This window comes from Miscanthus floridulus, unplaced genomic scaffold (assembly GCF_019320115.1).
Source record: "Miscanthus floridulus cultivar M001 unplaced genomic scaffold, ASM1932011v1 fs_329_4_5, whole genome shotgun sequence".
In the NCBI taxonomy this organism is placed as follows: Eukaryota; Viridiplantae; Streptophyta; class Magnoliopsida; order Poales; family Poaceae; genus Miscanthus; species Miscanthus floridulus.
In genome coordinates, this window is record NW_027096594.1 from 1 (window position 1) to 19824 (window position 19824).

Below are 19824 nucleotides of genomic sequence, written 5' to 3' on the forward strand. Positions count from 1 at the left end.
GATAGCATGAGCAAATGGCTAACATCAACTAGGTGTGGAATTAGAGGGAGTTGAATCTTTTGTCTGATATCTATATCCCTTCCTTGAAATGTAGTTTGTTGCCAAAACATCATGTGCATTACAAGACCTTTAAACTAAAAAATATGAGTACCTTCTTTATTTCAATCGAAGCTAGTCTTTGTTTCCTTGACAGTGCTTAGCTTCTGCCATGTGCAATTAATGCTTCCTGTGCTGCCCTTGCATTTGCTGGAATCCCTATGAAACATCTTGCTGGTAAGTTTAGTATATTTTTGTGTGTCATCCGTTCAGACTTCATAGCTAACAAGTCACAAGCTTCTATTTGCTGCAGTTGCGATTGGCTGTGGGGTGATGGACAATGGTGCGGTTATCTTAGACACCAACACAGCAGAAGAGCAGGTAGAAATTGCTCATTTTTTAATAAATCAACTGTAGAAAAATCAAAACAGTCAATGGTTCCATTTGGACCATTTCCTGTCCAGGATTCTTTATTTATTGACTTCTGCTTGATCACTGTGCTATTCGATAACTCCTGAGCATCTGCAGCAATATGCTGTTTTCTTTGTGATTTGTTGCGTAGAATAAAGTTTGATAAGTCCTAGGGATTACAATTTTGGTCTCCTAGCCATTGGGGTCTTATATCTGTTACAACCCTAAGTCAGAGCATGCTTCTTCAGTCCTGGCCATAGCTCTAACAGCAGCAACCATAACAAAGACAAAGATTTTTCATCCCAAGCAAGTTGGGGTACACTAGCGATGAAATCATGAGACCCAACACACACAAAAAAAGGTAGGAGGGAAGCAAAAGAAGGTATTAGCAATGGTAACAAACTAACAATAGTAGCAAAAGGGGATTGATATTCCCTCAGCAGCTCTAGATCGAGGCAAAATTTTCCAGAGATTGTTCCCTTTTTTTTAACTGCATACACTGAATAAACATCAAAAGAATATGATGCTCCCGTTTCCTACCCAGAATGTGTTTTTGGCTGTGCTCCTGATTACTGAACACCAACCATATGTTGTTTTTGTGTTGAATTCTTGTTGAACCGTTTCTAAATGCTTGGAGCATGCTTTTCCAGTTCATATATCTAAAGTAAGAATATCAAACTAAAGTTCTCCTTGAAATAATTTTTTGGTAGCATATGGAACTGACGATGTACGTGCATCAAACTGCAGCAAGCAAAATCCTTTGCTCACCTGGTGTTTCCGAACTCACGCAAGTCGGTGGATTCAAAGGACCCGACACAGAAAGATGAGGAGTCCGAGCGAGGATTGATATCTTGCATCACGCACGGAGCGATGTCTGGTACGGTTCTACATCCCGCGTCTTCCTTGTGGGTGCCGTTGGAGATGCATGATCTGCCACACTGACAAATGCTGCTCTGCTCTGTCTGTCTGTCTCCCTATCTTGCTGCGCGATGATGATCAGAGGACGACTATTTCAACTGCGTAGAGAGAGGTGTCGCGGCGTCCTCGAAGATCTCGGATTTCATGAGGAAGACACTGCAGAAGGAGGTGTCCGGGGATGCCTGACCTGAGTAGCAATGTATTAGCACGACTGAGAAGCTGCCTGCCTGTGATGTTGATGGCAATAGCATGTAGGCAGCAGCTGGGTCTCCAATTTTGATGGCGGCTCGGGTTGGAGATGCTGGGCGGGGTGATTTGTGGGTGTTGGATTCGTTCGATGTCGAGTGTCTTTGTGGAACGGTTGGCAAGGGTGCGGTGGAGGCCGGTTGGTCGGCGTGTGATGTCGCAGTCTCACTAGCTAGCTGGATGGATTGGTGGAGTTTTGAGGGGTCTGGGACAGGTAATGAGGCTGTATTGGTACCTTAGTTCGGGCTGAAATTTGTGCATGATGCCAAGTGTTTTTTGAAGTCATAATATGATGCACGCCGCGCGTTGAGTTGGCTGAAATTTTACTTGAATGCCGCTGAAACAATATCCATACAAGGAGTATACTCCTCTGTCCCAAAATAAAAGTCGTTCTCGCCTTTTGAAAAATCAACATTTTTTAACTTTGACAAATTATATGTAAAATAATATTAATATTTATAATATATAATTAGTATTATTGGATAGATCGTGGAATATACTTTCATAATAAACTTAGTGTTTGGTTCTCTCTACTAAAATTTAGTCTCTATCATATTGGGTGTTTAGACACTAATTTAGAGTATTAAACGTAGACTAATTATAAAATTAATTACACCGATGGAGACTAATTTACGAAACGAATTTATTAAGCCTAATTAGGTTCATGTTTAGTTTTTCTAATTAGTATATAAATATATGATGTGATATCTTCTAAACTTTAGTCTTTGAATCTAAACACCCCCTTATTTAGAGATTAGAGATATAAATGTTGCACGGCTACAAATTACTCAAAGTTGAAAAAATTAACGTCATGCAATGTGATGTGATACGAAATGTTTGGTGGTGCTGGTGCATTGCGTTTGTTTGTTAGCGGTGGTTTGGTTTACGCCGCACAGCACAGCCATGTTCCGCCGAGGGTGACTAGTGAGCTGTGCAGCGTGCAGACGCGCGTGTCCTACTGGCACTGGTACATCAGTTTGGTAGAGTTGTGTAGGTGAAGGGACACCGAACACGGCGGCTGAGATGCCCTGCCTGCCTCCCACTCCCTCGCATGAGTAAGGATGGCAACCGGGATTGACCCGTCGGTATCGCCGGAACGTTCTCTTTTCTGCTACGGAGAATTTATCCTGTTCCTGTCTTCGTTAACTGTCTTGGGTATAGATTCTTGTCCATCTCCGTACCCATCGGGTATCGGTCGGGTAACAGATACCCGATGGGTACTGCATACCCGATAAACAAGGACACTTGGGGTCACAGCTTTGCAATTGGAGACGTTTCTTCTTCACCCGGGTATAAGTGTCGGAGTCTCGGAGATGCCGAGGAGAAGGAACGAGGGTTGCGAGAAGGACGAGCAGAGGTGGCAGGAGAGACCGAACTGAGGACGCGAGGGGCACGAGCGCTCGTGAGGCAGGCGTGTTTGTGCTGCTGGCGGAGATTGTGAGAAAAAATTGAACTATGGTTCCTATAACACACAAACTATATATATGATTGTTCAGATTTGGACCAAAATACCTATGTTGAGCTTCTTTGGGCCTAATACTCGCATGACAGCTCAAATAGTCGGGTTCCTCAACGGGTAACGGGGACGGGTAAACAGGGAACGTTCCCATACCCGTTATACCCGTCGGAGATGGATTCTTGTCCATTTAGATGCCCGCGGGTAAAGATATGATCCCATCCCCGTTCCCTAATGGATCAAATATCCGTCGGGTATCGGGTATCGGAGCCCGTTGCCATCTTTACGCAGGAGGAAACGAACATAAGCGTGATTGATGCGGCACGAATATTTACCGATATTTCAGCTGACCGTTCGTTTGGCTTATAAGTCAGAGCTGAAAGTATTATTGACTAATTTATTATAAGAGAAAAATACTATTTATTGATTGAAAAAGTATGATTTATAAGCCAAACGAGCAGAACATTAGCTGATACAGCTGATATCTAAATTTATTAAATAAAAAAATACTGCAGCTCTCCGTCTATCTCTGTCTGTATCCTATCTGTTTACAACCTAGCAAATACCAAACCAACAGCTTGTTCGGCTGAGCTTATACGATCATATACGATCATGGATTATAAGTTAAAATAATTTTTTTTTCATATAAATCAGTTAAATCAGTCAGCAATAAATAATCTACGATTTAGGACGAAACAAACAGGCTGCAAGCAGTTGGAAATTGACTGACGCTCATATAAATTAGTTAAATCAGTCAGCAATAAATAATCTATGATTAGGACGAAACGAAGAGGCTGCAAGCAGTTGGAAATTGACTGACGCTGGGAAGCTTCCTTCCAGTAATAAATAAACATTTCTGACGCTGGGAAGCTTCCTTCTAGTAATAAATAAACATTTTTATTTTTGCTACTAGTAGTAGTAGTCTTTGAGTCTTGACCGAGGAAGGATACGCGATAGACGCGGAGAGAAGCAGAAGCACCAAGCAGTCAGGAAGCGAAGAAGAAAGCGAGCAGACAGAACCGAGGAGCCGACAGCCGAGAGAACTCGTGCCTGCCTATATACTCCGCCTCCGCCCTCGCCTCCGGTGGTTGGTTGGTTCCTCCACACCTACCATAGCCTGACTTCCGCTCTCCCCGTCAGCTCACCGCCCGACCCAGATCTCCGCCCAAACAAACCCGAGCATCGGATCGGATCCGCCCCGCGCTTTGCCGCCGGCAACCAGCCATGGCGACGGCCTTCGATGCCTACACCGACAAGAACGCCGTCTTCCGCCGCCTCAAGGCCAAACCCGAGAACAAGGTGCGTGCGTGTTCCCAACTCCCTCACTTGCTACTACCGGCCTGGATCTAGGGCCTTCTCCTTCTCCGTCAGATGCTCAGATCACATCTCACCATGCCAACCCTAAACCCTCATACATGTACAGATGTGCTTCGACTGCAACGCCAAGAACCCCACCTGGGCTTCCGTCACCTACGGCATCTTCCTCTGCCTCGACTGCTCCGCCGTCCACCGCAGCCTCGGGGTCCACATCACCTTCGTCAGGTACCACTACTACTCCCTCCCCACTTGCACAATCACGTAGATCTCGTTGCTTCCGCTCCAGATCTCGTCCCGCGCTCAATCATGACGCGGCGCTAGGATAGAAATTTCCAGCCGTCTAGCAGTATGCTCGATGCCAGTGGATCTGAGAGCCCTCCCTATCACATTTGGATTTTGGAATAGGGAATACCCTACCCGGATAGGGTTGCAATGCAGATCATGCTCCTTACCTTAGCCTGTTTTGTTTAAGGCAGGCAGCATCCCGGCTCCTTATGATCCCCATAAAATGCCTGGTTGGTTTAGAGCTCCTGTACCACGCCCGCTGCCTGCCGACACGCCTTGCAACTCAACCTCTCTGCCCTGTACGAAACTAATAGAGTACTAACAATAGTAGCGGCACATATACCACGTGCTATTTCCATACCCCTTGGAACTCGGCCTCCCACATCTCTAACCTTGGACTCTAGGAGCAAACGAAAAGTGCCACATGAATGAACCCCATGCTATTTCTGCACCACACATTACATGATAATAACCCCCATAGCCCCACTACATGATGATCACAGATGCTGCTCATGCATTTCTCTCTCTCTCTCTCTCTAAATTTATGTGCCCTGACTGCCAACTAGTGGTCTACCATTCCTTTTCTTTTTTGCTGCATTTATTTTTCCGCCCTCTTCTTACTAGCACAAAATTTCCCAACTCCCCCATACGTCCTGAGTGAGATAGAGTGTCTCGACCAGTGATGCCGTGTCAATTTCATATAAAACCATATCTGTGTCTTCCGCAGGTCAACGAACCTTGACTCATGGACTCCAGACCAGCTGAAGATGATGGCTTTTGGAGGCAACAACCGTGCACATGCTTTCTTCAAGCAGCATGGATGGACCGATGGTGGCAAGGTTGAGGCAAAGTACACATCAAGAGCTGCTGAACTGTACAGGCAGATGCTTAACAAGGAGGTCGCTAAGAGTGCCACGACGGATAATTCCCTGCCGTCCTCACCCGTCGCTGCGTCTGAGGCTTCCAAGCCATCTGATGACTTCCCTGAATTCAAGCTCCCAGACGCGCCAGCAGCACCGGCAGAGAATCTGAATGGGAAGCACGAGCCCAAGTCCCCCAAAGCCGCTCCCCGTTCACCAAAAGCTGCCACGCATCCCACCTTTGCCACTTCCGTAAAGAAGCCCATTGGCGCAAAGAAGGTTGGAGGCAAACTGGAGGGCTGGGTGTTCGAAAGCTTACTACAAAGGTAATACCTGCATATCAGAAGGGCTAATTTGTGCTTCCCAGGCTGTCACAGAATTATACAATTTTCAATTCGAACTAACCCCTGCCCCCCCTTTTTTTTTAATTTGTACTGCAGCCAAATGAAAGCCTGTATGAGCAGAAACCAGAAGAGCCAAAACCTGCTGTACCTGCCTTGGCTGCTTCAACTACAACAAAAGGTGGTCCATCCTTGCATTCACGTTTTGAATACGTGGAGAATGAGCCATCAGCTGATTCGAGAACTGGGGGATCTGGATCTCGTGTGACTGGCCATGTAGCCCCACCAAAATCATCAGACTTCTTTCAAGAGTATGGGATGGGTAATGGGTTCCAAAAGAAATCTAGCAATGCCTCAAAAACTCAGGTAGAACTATGGTGATGGTGACATGATGATCCAGTATGCTCAATTTATATGCAACTTTCCCCAGTTAAATCAAACTATTGTGGTCTCTAGTCTTTTCTAACATTTGGAACCTTAGCCTCTATGCAAACATTTGTGACCATTTTTTTGTATGATTATATTGATTTCCTTATGAATTGTTTTTGTTGACATACTGTACACTATTGTGCTTAATGGCGTAGCTTGCTCGAGGTGAAGTTATGATTGTCTATTTGCTCTCTAATCCCTAGACAGTTTATGTCATTGGCCTGTCTACTCATTATCATGATATTGCAAAACATTGGATACATTGTACATGTTTATAATGCTATGACCCTTAAAATATCTTTAAGTTGCTCTCATGTCATGTCTAGCTGTTGCTATTTTAGCTTGTAACAAGCAGTCAGTTATGGTATGATTAGTGCTTTTGTAAAATGACATCATTTTTTAAATCTAGTAAGGTAAATATTGTGCAATTATGCTCAAATAGTTTTCATCAGCCAGATTTCCAGTTACTTTGTTACGTGATCTGACTCTAAATGCTTTTCTTTCCAGATTGAGGAAACTGACGAAGCAAGGAAAAAATTCTCTAATGCTAAGGCGATTTCATCATCTCAGTTTTTTGGTACTGAAAACAGAGAAGAGAAAGAAGCTCAACTATCCCTTCAGAAATTCGCGGTGGGTTTACTCTTGCATCACAATGTCATTGATTTTTTGTTTTGTCTCGGTTCAAACTGAATTACTTACTTGAAAAATCTATTGTTCAAATTTTGCAAAAAAAAAGGTAGTCTAGGGGCATCCAGTACTTGAATAAACCTTTTTCAGAAGTTTGCTTTCTTCTTAAATTTCATCTGTTTTGACCAGGGTTCTTCATCCATTTCAAGCGCTGATCTTTTTGGTCGTAATAATTTCGACAATTCTAACCTGGACCTAAGTGCTGCTGATCTCATCAACAGAATATCTTTCCAGGTAGCCTTTGTAAATTGTTGGCACAATCTGTTGTTTCTTGGATGTGTTAGGCTGTGTTCGGCTGGCATTAATGGGGGGCACTGTAGCAGCTGGTTTTTACTGTAGCAGCTGGAAAATAGTGGGAGGAGAATACTGTTCCAGCTGGAAAAAAAGAGGAGCCAGCCAGCCAGAAACGGCCAGCCGAACACGCTCTTAGCTTCTAGCACCTTAAAGTTTGCATACGTTTTAAGCCACAACTAAAGTTGACAATTCATGTATTAGTTTTTTTTGCGAATAATTCATGTATTAGTTAGTGGAATTGGGCTAAGGAAACCAGTATCTTGCAGAGACGTCATGTCAATGTGAAAGTCGCGTAAGTTAACAGTCTCATTTCCTGCCATGGTTTTGTAGGCTTCACAGGATCTATCTTCACTCAAGGACATAGCTGGGGAGACTGGAAAGAAGCTGACATCTTTGGCCTCCAATTTCATCAGCGACCTGGACAGAATCCTTTGAGCAGGCGAGGCCAGCAGCATTTTTCCTACCTGCACCAGAATATACCCCTTCTGGTGCATCACCGACAGTTGAAATCAATTCTTGCACAGCTACAGCTAGAGGATAACAGAGGATTCTTATTATGCGTTTGTATTTTGAGACTCCATCCACATGAAGATATTTTTATTCGTTAAAACTTCACAACGGTGGAGCATACAATTATATACATTCAGGTTGCTTGTATGTTGGAAGGAAAGTTCATACTGTCCTGTGCGTGTGGTAAATGAAACCCAAGCAAATGTTTTAACTGTGATGATGACTTTTAAAAAAAAAAACAAAAACTGTGATGATGATGAAGATGCTCTTGTCATGGCGGTTGATATAGAAATTGTCACAAACAGTGTCTGACGTATGACTGATAAATTGATAATGGAATTCTGTTTTGTGGTCGTTTTCGTGCCGGCTTGTCAAAGATTCAGCCAGCAGCATGAGAAAGCTGACTAAATGTTGCGGCTGTCTTTGGAATTGCTTGTTTTCTCGTGAGGCAGTGGAATTTAGCGAAAAGTAATTGAAGATTCCGGCCAAATTTGTGGCCAAGTTGCAAGAAGCATGACGTATGACCGAAAGAAACTCCGGGCGCTGCCACGCCAGATTCGTCAGTATTAAACGTCAGTGCCGTTTACTCTGTTGCTCGCTTTCGTTGGCAATGTCGTCTTATCAGGAAGTATTAATTCGTATTGAGAACTTCATATTGGTTAGTAAATTGGGAGGCTGACATTTGGCGTCTAGTTTGTCGGCCATTGGGCAATAGAAGGGTCCATAGCAACAGATTCAATCTAGGCTCTCCTTTGAGCAAGGATCTTCCACGAGGCAAATTCTCCTTTTGTTCCTAGGAGGAGAAAAGAACCTCACCTCGTAGCTTATAAAAAAAGTTGAACAAGTCATCAGGTGAGTTGAGCGCAGACATAGAACTTGTCAGCTGCTCGCCGAACCAACCATTAGCCAAATTATCCACTGCCTTCAGCTGCCTCAAAAATTCTTCCAGCGGAGGCTCCAAAAAATCCTCGCATGACTACAAAATTAGTGATTTAAGAGGACCTGTGTACCTACCACAATATCAAGTGCAACATTGACTGACTGTGCACGCTGTGACGACCATCTGTACATAACCAGACATCACATCACTGTTTTGATTATTTTGCTTGAGGCTACTGCGCATTTCACATGCAATGAAGGCTAGAGAGCTCGATCTCTTCTTTGTGTGTGTACGTGTGGTATGAGTATGGAATATGCGCGTCCAATAAAAAAAATGGTAGACAGTTGAGCACAAGTGCAGATGCTACAGGGAAAACAAAATCATAGGACCAATGCCTAAATCCTCGAGACCCTAATGTCCCAATCCAAAGGGAGATTTAATTTTTTACCATTATAACAATCGGCATCTCCTTAGATAGCATCTCAACGGTTGTCGCTACATTTTTACCAGCAAAGACGGAAAACAGATAAAAAATACCACTTTTGCTCACGTGACACTCCAGCCCTCGCGCCAGCAGGGATCCAAGTCAGCGTACGGACGTCAAATGCCTCTCCTGCCCCCGCTCTCTCCTTCTCGTCGCACGGCATGGCTCCCTCTCTCCCTCGTCGCACGGCGCACCTCTCTCCCTCCACTCTCCCTCTCTCTCGCAGCTCGGCGGTTGAAAGGGTCGAGATGACGACTAGAGGGGGGTGAATAGTTATTTTTAAAACTTAATCACGTTGGCTAACCGAAACAAGTGCGGAATTAAAACTATCGGTTTAGCCAAGACTACACCCCTCTATCTATGTTCTCTAGCACCTTCCAAAGATACTAATTAAGCAACAAAGGTGCCGGGCTAGCTAGAGCTCACCTAACCAATTCTAGGAGCAAGGTCACACAAACCTATGCCACTAGTACTTTAAGCAACAAGGGAGCTCCTACATATGCTAGTAATCAAAAGCACAAAGGCAACTAAGCTCACTAGCAATGCTCAATAACAAGGCAACCAATGCTAAATTAGAGAGCGCAAATACTTAGCTACACAAACTAAGCAAAGTGACTAACAAGGTTACACAAACCTAATTAGCCACGCAAGGGAGCTACTTCTATGCTACACAAGCAAGAAGGTAACTAGTAAGCTACTCAAGCTAACTAGTTACAAGAGCAACTACACAAGCACAATGTATATGAAAGTAATTACAAGCTTGTGTGACGAGGATGCAAATCAACGGGAAGAACAAGGTTGACACGATGATTTTTCTCCCGAGGTTCACGTGCTTGCCAACACGCTACGTCCCCATTGTGTCGACCGCTCACTTGGTGGTTCGGCGGCTAATTGGCATCACCCGCCAAGCCCGCACGTCGGGCACCGCAAGAACCTACCCTAAAAGTGAGGGTAGCTCAATGACACGCTCAACTAGAGTTGCTCTTCGCGGCTCCCGTGGGGCGAGCACAATGCCCCTCACAAAGCTCTTCTCCGGAGCACCGCACAAGCTTCTTGTGGGCTTCGACGGAGACCACCACAAAGCCGTCTAGGAGGTGGCAACCTCCAAGAGTAACAAGCACCACCGGCTTACAACTTGATCACCTAGTGCCACTCGATGCAACCTTACGATGCAATCACACTAGAATCGCTCTCTCACATAATCGAATGATCACTATCAAGTATATGTGAGATGGAGGGCTCCCAAGCACTACTACACAAGCCACCAAGGCTCTAGTGTGCTCAACTACCGGCCCAAGGCCGACCATGGCTCCTATTTATAACCCCACGAACAAATAGAGCCGTTACCCCTTCACTGGGCAAAAGTCAGGACGACCGGACGCTCCGGTCCGATCGACCGGACGCTGGACCTCAGCGTCTGGTCGTGCGAAACACGCCACGTGTCCCCTTCTTCAAACGCTGTTCATTTGATCTCAATGGTCATCTGATGACCAGACGCACGAGCTTGAACTGACCGGACGCAGCAACCCCAGCGTCCGGTCATTTCCAGTAAGGTACCAGACATGACCAGACGTGTCCGGTCGGTCGCGATCAGACGCAGCACCAGCATCCGATCACTTCTAGCTTCTCTTCTCCACCTGCGTCATCACACGTCACCCTAATCGGACGCACCCTGTCAGCGTCCGGTCACTTCCAGCGCCAGCGTCCGGTCGATGACCGACGCCTGCACGCCGTCTGCCATCACTGACCGGACGCTGGAACCCAGCGTCCGGTCACCATGTGGCCAGTGTCCGGTGCACTCTATGAGACCCTATCTTTTCTGTCTAGTACACCGGTGGCACCGTTGGACTATCCGTACTCTACGGGCGGACACTCCGCCGATGGAGTTTCAAACCCTTCTCACCTCAGTTCCATCGCCGAGTTGATCCACATCAACTCCAACTTCATCTCCTTTGGAAATGTGCCAACACCACCAAGTGTACACCACTATGTGTATGTGTGTTAGCATTTTCACAATCATTTTTCAAAGGATTAGCCACTCAACTTGACACGCCACTCAATCCTAGCGACGATGCAAAGTTAGATCACTCGAGTGGCACTAGATGACCGATATGCAAACAAGTTTGCCCCTCTTGATAGTACGATCATCTATCCTAAACCCGTTCATCAACTTCTCTACACACCTATGATTGGTGAAATGAAATACCCTAGGTTATACCTTTGTCTTGCGCATTCTATTCCATCTCCTCCAATGTTGATGCAACACATGCACCAAAATGATCAACAATGATATGATCCACTTCATATCACCATGTGATCATATTGGTTCATTGATCTTGACATCACTTGCTTTTCACCGTTGCCTTCATCCATCGGCGCCAAGTCTTGCTCAAGCTTCACCGCCATGTGGTCCATCGCTCCAAAGCCTTTGACTTGCCCTTCACGCTTGCAACCGATCCATCAAGCCAAGTCTTGTCTTGATCTTCTCCATCTTGATCACATGACTCAATGTCATGTCTCATGTGCAATGAGCTCCTTCATCATCACATGTGTGAGCTTTGCAACATCTCCAAGCCATTTTAACCTTTATGGCATATGTTGCTCACACACATGTACCTGTGGACTAATCACCTATATATCTCACATAAACACAATTAGTCCACCTAGGTTGTCACTCAATTACCAAAACCACACAAGGACCTTTCAGCGGCGCTTCCTGCTCTCCTCACTCTCCGCGCCCACGCTCCCGCTCTCGGCCGCCGCCATCGTCGGGGCCAACCTCTCCGCGCCCATTCCTGCCCAGGCTGCGACCATGTACAACCACCCCATCTGGAAGCCCTCGCCTCGGCGAGCGTGGATGCCCTCTCCATGCGCGTTCCAACTCACCCGCGACATGGTCGCCGCCTACACCCGCGACGACATCATCGTTGTCACCTTCGGCAACTACGCCTTCCTCGACTTCATCCACACCTGGGTGTGCCACCTCACCGACCTCGGCGTCGACAACCTCCTCGTCGGCGCCATGGACACCAAGCTGCTCCGGGAGCTCTACTTCCAGGGCATGCCTGTCTTCGACATGGGCAGCAAGATGGCCACCGAGGACGCCGGGTGGGGCTCCCCCACCTTCCACAAGATGGGCAGGGAGAAGGTCCTCCACCGTCGCCCTTCTTCGCCAGGGACCCACTCCTCGACGAGCTCCAGCTACAGGAGCATCTCGTGTTCCTTGTTGACACCGGTCTCCAGCTGCCCCTGCTCGATGTCAGCTCGAGGAGATGATGCGCGCGTCGTCGCTGGCGAGGAAGAGCACGGCGGCGGCGACCTTGTCCGCTCGCAGGGTGCCGACGCCCTTGAGGTTGGCGATGGCCTCCATTGCCCGCTCAAACGCCTCCGCTTCGAGGCCCATGTACCTCATGGTCAGCGGCGTGGCGACGCCTGCAGGGGAGACGTAGTTGACGCGGATGCCGTGCCGGCCAAGCTCCGCCGCCGCATTCTCTGTTAGCGCCACGAGCACGCGCTTCACGTACGCGTACCCGTACGAGGACACGCCGGTCACCGCTGTCGCCGCGCTCGACGTGCCTATGATGCAGCCGCCACGGCGCACAGGCACCATCACCCGCGCTGCATGCTTGGTGCCGAGGAATGGGGCCACCAGGTTCGCGGCTAGCACGCGCTCGAAGTCAGCCTTGCCGCTGTCCCGGACATTGTAGCACGTTGGCCCGCTGACGCCCGTGTTATTGAACATGATGTCCAGCGCACCGAACGTTGCCACGATGTGGTCCACCGCGGCCGCGACGTCGTCCTCGCTGGTCACGTCGCAGTTGACGTAGCTGGCGGCTCCCACGCCAAGATTGGCGCAGACGCACGAGCCGGCCTCGTCCTGGATGCGTGGGCAGAGAGAAAGAGGTGGAGAAGGAGAGAGCAGGGGCAAGAGAGACATTTGACGCCCGTATGCTGACTTGGATTCCTGTTGGCGCAAGGGTTGGCATGCCACGTAAGCAAAAGTGGTATTTTTGTATCTATTTTCCGTCTTTGCTGGTAAAAATATAGCGGCAAACGTTGAGATGCTATCTGAGGAGGTGTCGATTGTTATAATGGTAAAAAGTTTAATCTCCCCGATCCAAAGCGCTCACTCCACATCTCCAAGTACAGGTACCGCACAGGGTAGACCAAGCATAACAAGCAGCAGCATCTCGATTTTCGAGGGGGGAGCAATGAAGCAAGCGCACGAGGACGTACCCTAGTGAGCGTGAACAGGAAGACTCCGAGGCTGTTGTGGTGGGCGAGGGACTCGAAGGGGAAGAGCGGCACGACGTCGCCCCTGGCCTACGCCAGCGGCGCGAAGACCTACACGAGGTGGCACACCGCCATCTTGTGTGGCGTCAGCTCCAGGAGCGCCCTTCCTGTGCCGCCCCCGGACGTCGCGCCGCCCCGACCCCCACGAACAAGCTCATGGCGCCGCCCGCCGTCACCGGAGACGAGGGTTTTGAATTTTTCCTTTTTTCACGTCTTGTCTCAGCTCGGAATGAAGTGAAGCGGAATGTGGGCGGACGCGCCTGGAGCTGCTTCACGCGCGGCCCTGCCAAACGTGCTACGTCAAAAAATTCAAAATAGCTTGGAATTTGTGAAAACAAGAAGCAGGCCCAGAATCCGCTCCCGGTGAAATCCGCTTCAAGCAATGGTGGCCATCCGACGAATGATTTGGGGCTTCAAGGAAAAGTCCCAGAAGCCCCAGCTAGCAAAATCCGATCCAACAAATTTGGGCCACACAACGGAAGATCAGACGGCCGGAGGAATTCATGGCGACGTGGCAGCGGTTTCTGGCCGAGAAGCTCACTAGCTTTGTAGGTTTAAAATTAAAATTCAGCAGCCGAACCCTAACACATGGCGAACCAAAGGAAATATGAAGGCAAAAAACACGGAGTCAACCTCCAACCACCAAAAGAAAAAGATGACCATGCGAACCTGATAGAAAGAGGAACAGGAGGATGTGGCACAGAGAGATGCCGCAGCTGTTGCGACACGAAGCGGACGCACGGAAGAAGGGCCGCGGCAGCGGCGGCGTGGGAGGCGGGCGCGGGTCACAGCCGCGGCCGGCGTTTAGGGCACGTCTGTGACGAGCACGTAGATCGGCGGCGTGGGTGACGGGCGCAGAGGCGAAGGTAGGGAGCCGGCGGCGGAGTCTGAGGTGGGCGCACGTGGGAGGCGAGCGCAAGGACGCGGCTAGCAGGCGCGTAGGGCGCGGCTGCGCCGAGCGCGTAGGCCAGCGGGCACGGAGGCGGCGGCCAAGCCGAGCGCGCCGGAACGTCAAGAGAGGAAGTTTCTTTTTTTTCAGGGACATACAGGACGGAAGGGGAGGAAGAATGGTGTGCAGGTGGTAGAACTATCTGGAGGCAACGACGACACATGTGATTATAGGCCATAGATGGTAGATCTAGCGGCCAAAAATTGACGGTGACGTGGCCGCATCACAGTCAGGAAAAGGGTAATGGTAGATTTCGTTGGAAGTCTAGCAGACGTGGATCGACATGAATATGAGTGCAGTCAAATAAGATATTAGTATAGATATAGTTGGTTAGACTCGTGGTGAAATATATCTATCTGAATTTAAGCTCTCAGTTTTTTACGAATGTCGAATGGTCATGTGTTTTTTTGACATATTCTAAAATTTAGGGTGTGTTTAGTTACTACAGGGCCTCCTAAAATTTCTATCACATCGAATGTTTAGACACATGCATAAAGTATTAAATATAGACTAATTACGAAACTAATTACATAACTTGCGACTAATTTACGAGACGAATCTTTTAAGCCTAATCAGTCCATGATTTGACAATGTGGTGCTACAGTAAACATGTGCTAATGACAGATTAATTAGGCTTTAAAAAATCATCTCGCAAATTAGCCTCTATGTATGTAATTGGTTTTATAATTAATCTATATGTAATGCTCTTTATTAATATCTAAATATTCGATGTGACATAAATTTTAGGAGCGACTGAATAACCAAACACCTCCTTAGTGTCCGGTGGCACGACACATGTGACTTTATTAATTTAAAGATCTCCCGCCTTTGTCTTAGGTGAGAATGCTACGTGTTTGTGAGCGTCGTTTGTGATCCTCTAGGTATGTACTGTGGTTATACAAATGCCATGTCTTCGATTGTTTTTGTCGTTATATATTTTTTCAATCATCTCTTGATCACTTGCAATGTACAAATAATAATATTTGAGAATTTTGGGGTCACGTGTGCTGACCTGTCGGTGATTTCTTTAATACTTTTTTTTAGAATTATACGGTAAAGGCAGACGCCCATAACACGCATGCACACCCACCCCTATGAACACACGTACGCAAACCCAACCTCTATGAGCACCTCTGACAGATCTCGAGATTGACGAAGTCACCACAGACGCCTCGCTGTCGACGGGACGTCACCTACCACTGAAAGTATAGCGCCGTTAAATCCTGGAATAAATCCAAGAAAATACAAACACCCATGCCAAGTCGAGGACTTAACTTGGATGGACATGTTCTACCACAAGGAAACCAACCGATCTATGATCAGTTCGCATTTATTTAATACTTTTAATGTTGAAGTGTAAGTAAATTGGTCCTATTTTATTATTAGCTTACACTTTTTTTCTTACAAAAGACGCCAAACATGAATTATGTATTAATAAGGAAAACAAAAGTTAGTATATAAAAGAATTTATACCTAATATTAAAGAGTCAAAATTTCTTCTCCTTCTTTTAGTCTGACCTTCCTCCAACTCCACAAATGCTGTCTCTATTTGATACAGGTTCTTGGGTAACCTAGATAACTACGAGTTGTAATCCAAATAAATCATCTGATCTTGAGTAACTGAATAGGAGTCCTAATTTAAATAGAAAACGATAAAAGTAAAAATTAGGTGAATCTTATCTTTGGTTTCAGCCTTTTTGGTTTTTGTTTTTCTATCATTTTTATTTAATTTTCTGTTTTTTCATGAGGAAGTTCCGATTTCATGCATACGGGTACCATTTATGGTCTATGCCATTTTCCCCCATTTCTATTTCGGTTTGGATGTCTTCTTTTTGCCAATTTCTATGTTTTCTTTCTTCCGTTTCGAACCTGTTCAACTAAAACTGATAGATGACTAATAATAATAAAATAAAGAATAAAAGCAACACACAATAGGCCCTGGGAGAGATTTCCATCATAAAGTTATTAATGCAATTTTGATTAAAAGCAAAACTCATATTATTATAACTTGGTTCAGTCGATAGTCTAACTAATCAAACAGTGAAATTAGATCTTAAGTAGTTTGTTATCTAGTCCGGTCTACATGTTGTACATATGCACCAGTGCGACAAGGTCTGCCACGAGCCCTACATAACCTGCGGAAAGCAAAAATATACCTGCGGAAAGCAAAAATATTTGTTGAGGATTATGTCCACCGACAAGAACAAGGCAAGTGCAAAGGTTCAGGGTGTGGATATTTTTTTTGGCCCAGGACTCCTTCAGGAAATTTGCAATCACCTCTGCGTGAAATGGTGGCACATCATAAAACACGGACATCTCCATCGAAGTACAGTGATAAGGATCCATGTGACTTCTTGAGGACGTGCAAGGATATCATCAAGCATTGGCAAGTACTTCCCTCGAGTGTGAAGGTATATGTCCTGTTCGCTTGGCTAATAAGTCATGACTGAAAGTACTGTTGGCTGATTTATTGTAAGAGAAAAATATTATTCGTTTGCTGAAAAAGTACGGCTTATAAGCCAAGCGAACAGGGCGATAATCAGAACACTTCTCAGCATATGATCATTTGTGTGGTTCACATACCCTACATTTGACTATACTTGAAATGCAGGTCGTATGCCAAAGCTGGGAAGAAATGGTTGAAAGAATGGATGCATAGAATCCAATGATCTGGTGCATTTTGTACGAGATATTTGGAGTGAAAATGCACCAGATCATTAGAACAAGATGCAGCTGCTTGTTTCTTGGACTTCCATGCAATAGGAGAAGAACCAAGAAGAATGCAATATCCAATGATGAAACGTTGATCTATTAGGTCACTCGCCCAAGTGGAGTTCGAGTAAGCATGAAGCTAAAGCGGACTATCATGCACATAGAATAAACTTTAAGATGATGTCCCCCGTAAGTATTACAATACGCGAAATAAATGTCCAAAATGAACAGAAGTTAGAGCACAAACAAACTGACTCAAAATATGAACGGCGTGAGCAATATTAGGCCTGGTGACAATGAGATAAACAAGGCTGCCCACAATATATCAATATCAGGAGGGATCCTAAAGAGGTACCCCATCAGTGAGACGAAACTGCAAGTGAAGATCCATAGGTGTAGGTGCAGTTCGATTATCGGTGATTCCTATAAGATCGTGTATGCACTTAGACTAAAAAAGATGGTATCCCTTGGTTGATTGCTTGACCTCAATGCCTAAGAAATAACTGACCAGACCCAAATCGGGCATATGAAATTCAGCACTAAGCTTGTTGCTTCACATGAGAAATGTGCTCCTCATCATCGCCAGTAATCAGCATATCATCAACATATAGAAGAAGCAAAGTACGCCCTTACGGTGCAAATGGACAAATAAAGCTAGATCATGATCACTAGATGAAAAACCAGCAACCCATATCATAGATACAAAATGCTCATGCCAAGCACGAGGCGCATGTTTAAGACCATATAAAGCACGACGAAGACGACAAACATATCCGGGAGGAGCAACAACACCTGGGGGTGGTTGCATATAAACTTCTTCAGTCAAATCACCATGAAAAAAGCATTCTTGACATCCATTTGAGATATAGGCCAAGATGATGAATGAAGAAGAAGAAGCCACTACAAGTAAAGTACGAACAGGTCGCCATATGAGCAACAGGTGCAAATGTCTCATCATAATCTAGACCATGAGTCTGCTGAAAACCTCTAGCAACAAGACAGGACCTTATATCTCTCTATAGAGCCATCAGACTTGGTCTTAACTTTGAATACCCACTTAGATGTAATAGGTACCAGTGTGTGATGGCAATGGAATAAGATCCCAAGTGCCTTGATGATCAAGGGCAGCAAGTTCCTCAGACATAGCTAGCTGCCATGCTGGAATACGAGAAACTTCCTGATAAGTAGATGGCTCATCAACAATAGCATTCACATGAGGAAAACCATACTTGTATGCAGGACGAACAGTGGTCCGATCTCGAAGATTATACCGTGGACCAACCTATAACTCATCAGAAACAATAGATGACTCATCAATAGTATTATTAGAATCATCAACAGCGGGCTCGTCAGGACTGGCCAAGGTGGTAGAACTCAAGGGAAGTTGGTTGGGGTTTTTTAGCACGACGGCTGAAGACACGTGTGATAGGTGGTTTGAAAAAAGAGTAAGGTGGTGGAGGTGGAGATGTTGCAGGAGGTAAAGGTGGCGGGATGGAAATAGGAGCAGAAGGTGTGGAGGCGTTATCGCTAGATGAAAGAGGAGGAAGACACAAGGAGGTGGACTTTGTGGGAGAATAGGAGGACTTGGCAGAAGGGTTATAAAAGAAAGGATGGTCCTCAATAAAATTAACATCACTTAGAGATGTGTATACGATGGGAAGAAGGGTCATAGCATCGATAACCTTTATGCTCAGGACTATATCCTAGAAAAACACACTCAATAGACTGTGTAGTTCAATTTAGTGTGCACACGAGGGGCAAGCAAAACATAGCATGTGCATCCAAAAACTGCGAAGATGATCATAGCTAGGAAGAGTACCATAAAGTATTTCACCAGGGCATTGGTCTGACATTTTGGATGAGGGCTGCCTATTGATAAGGTAGACAGCAATGGAAATAGCTTCACCCCAAAAATGAGAAGGGGCAAAAGATGAAATTAAAAGGGTGTGAGTTGTCTCTATGAGACGGCGATGTTGTCAGTTCAGCAACACCATTCTGAGCATGAGCACCTAGACAAGACAACTATGCAAGGGTACCCTCGAAGGACAAAAATTAGGTGAAAAGCAACAGACAAATATTCACCCCTAGAGTCAGAACGAAGAATTTTAATGGGAGCAGAAAACTGTGTGCGAACCATTTGAACAAAAAGACTGATAAATGGAACACAACTGCAAACAATGTTTCATAAAATAAATCCATGTATAGTGAGAATAATCATCAATAAAATGACATAATATTTATGGCCACCCTTTGTAGCAAAAGGTGCAGGATCCCATACATCTGCATGAATAAGATCAAAAGGTCTAGCAGAATGGAAAACACTAGAAGAATGTGAAAGTTGTATTTGTTTGAAGTTTACAACCCTTACAATGAAAGCTAGACTCAATAGATGTATGACCTAAACAAGCTTTATTTATCATGGAGGACAAACGAGACCCACAAAGATGAACAAGACGATGATGCCACTTGGCGAAGGAGGAGGCTGAAGACGATGCAGCAGATGAGACATGAGCTGTCGATGCAACAGACGAAGGGAGATGTAAGGTGTCTAGAACATAGAGGCTAGAAGCACCATTACGGCGATGGCCAGTCCCAATCACTTTCCTGCTACAACGGTCCCTGAATAAAATAAGTGGAGTCATCAAAACCAACAAAACAATTCTAGGTCGGTAACTTGACCAACCGACAGAAGATTCATAGACAACTGAGGTACAAA

General features: G+C 45.8%; 2 protein-coding genes and 1 pseudogene across 2 annotated transcripts; 2 read left to right on the forward strand and 1 right to left on the reverse strand.

Annotated features, from left to right (window-relative positions):
• Positions 1-9: 9 nt before the first annotated feature.
• On the forward strand, positions 10-1923 carry LOC136531360 (exosome complex exonuclease RRP46 homolog). Its single transcript, XM_066524027.1, has 4 exons — positions 10-273; positions 350-417; positions 1195-1324; positions 1448-1923. The coding sequence occupies exons 1-4, from the start codon at positions 258-260 to the stop codon at positions 1549-1551; spliced, it is 318 nt and encodes a 105-aa protein (XP_066380124.1). The 5' UTR covers positions 10-257; the 3' UTR covers positions 1552-1923.
• Positions 1924-4013: 2090 nt separating this feature from the next.
• LOC136531354 (probable ADP-ribosylation factor GTPase-activating protein AGD8) lies at positions 4014-8008 on the forward strand (annotated as a pseudogene).
• A 4405-nt stretch (positions 8009-12413) lies between these two features.
• On the reverse strand, positions 12414-13091 carry LOC136531357 (momilactone A synthase-like). The gene has a single exon (XM_066524022.1). It carries the CDS (start codon positions 13089-13091, stop codon positions 12414-12416), a length of 678 nt encoding a protein of 225 aa, XP_066380119.1.
• Between the last annotated feature and the right edge of the window lie 6733 nt (positions 13092-19824).

What these genes read in the sequence shown, in the direction of transcription:
- LOC136531360 (XM_066524027.1), top strand. An exon ending in CCAACACAGCAGAAGAGCAG is followed by an intron (nt 418 to 1,194) that starts GTAGAAATTGCT and finishes ATCAAACTGCAG; the next exon opens with CAAGCAAAATCCTTTGCTCA. An exon ending in CACGCACGGAGCGATGTCTG is followed by an intron (nt 1,325 to 1,447) that starts GTACGGTTCTAC and finishes GATGATGATCAG; the next exon opens with AGGACGACTATTTCAACTGC.
- LOC136531357 (XM_066524022.1), bottom strand. Translation starts at nt 13,091, where the DNA reads ATGTCTCTCTTGCCCCTGCTCTCTCCTTCTCCACCTCTTTCTCTCTGC.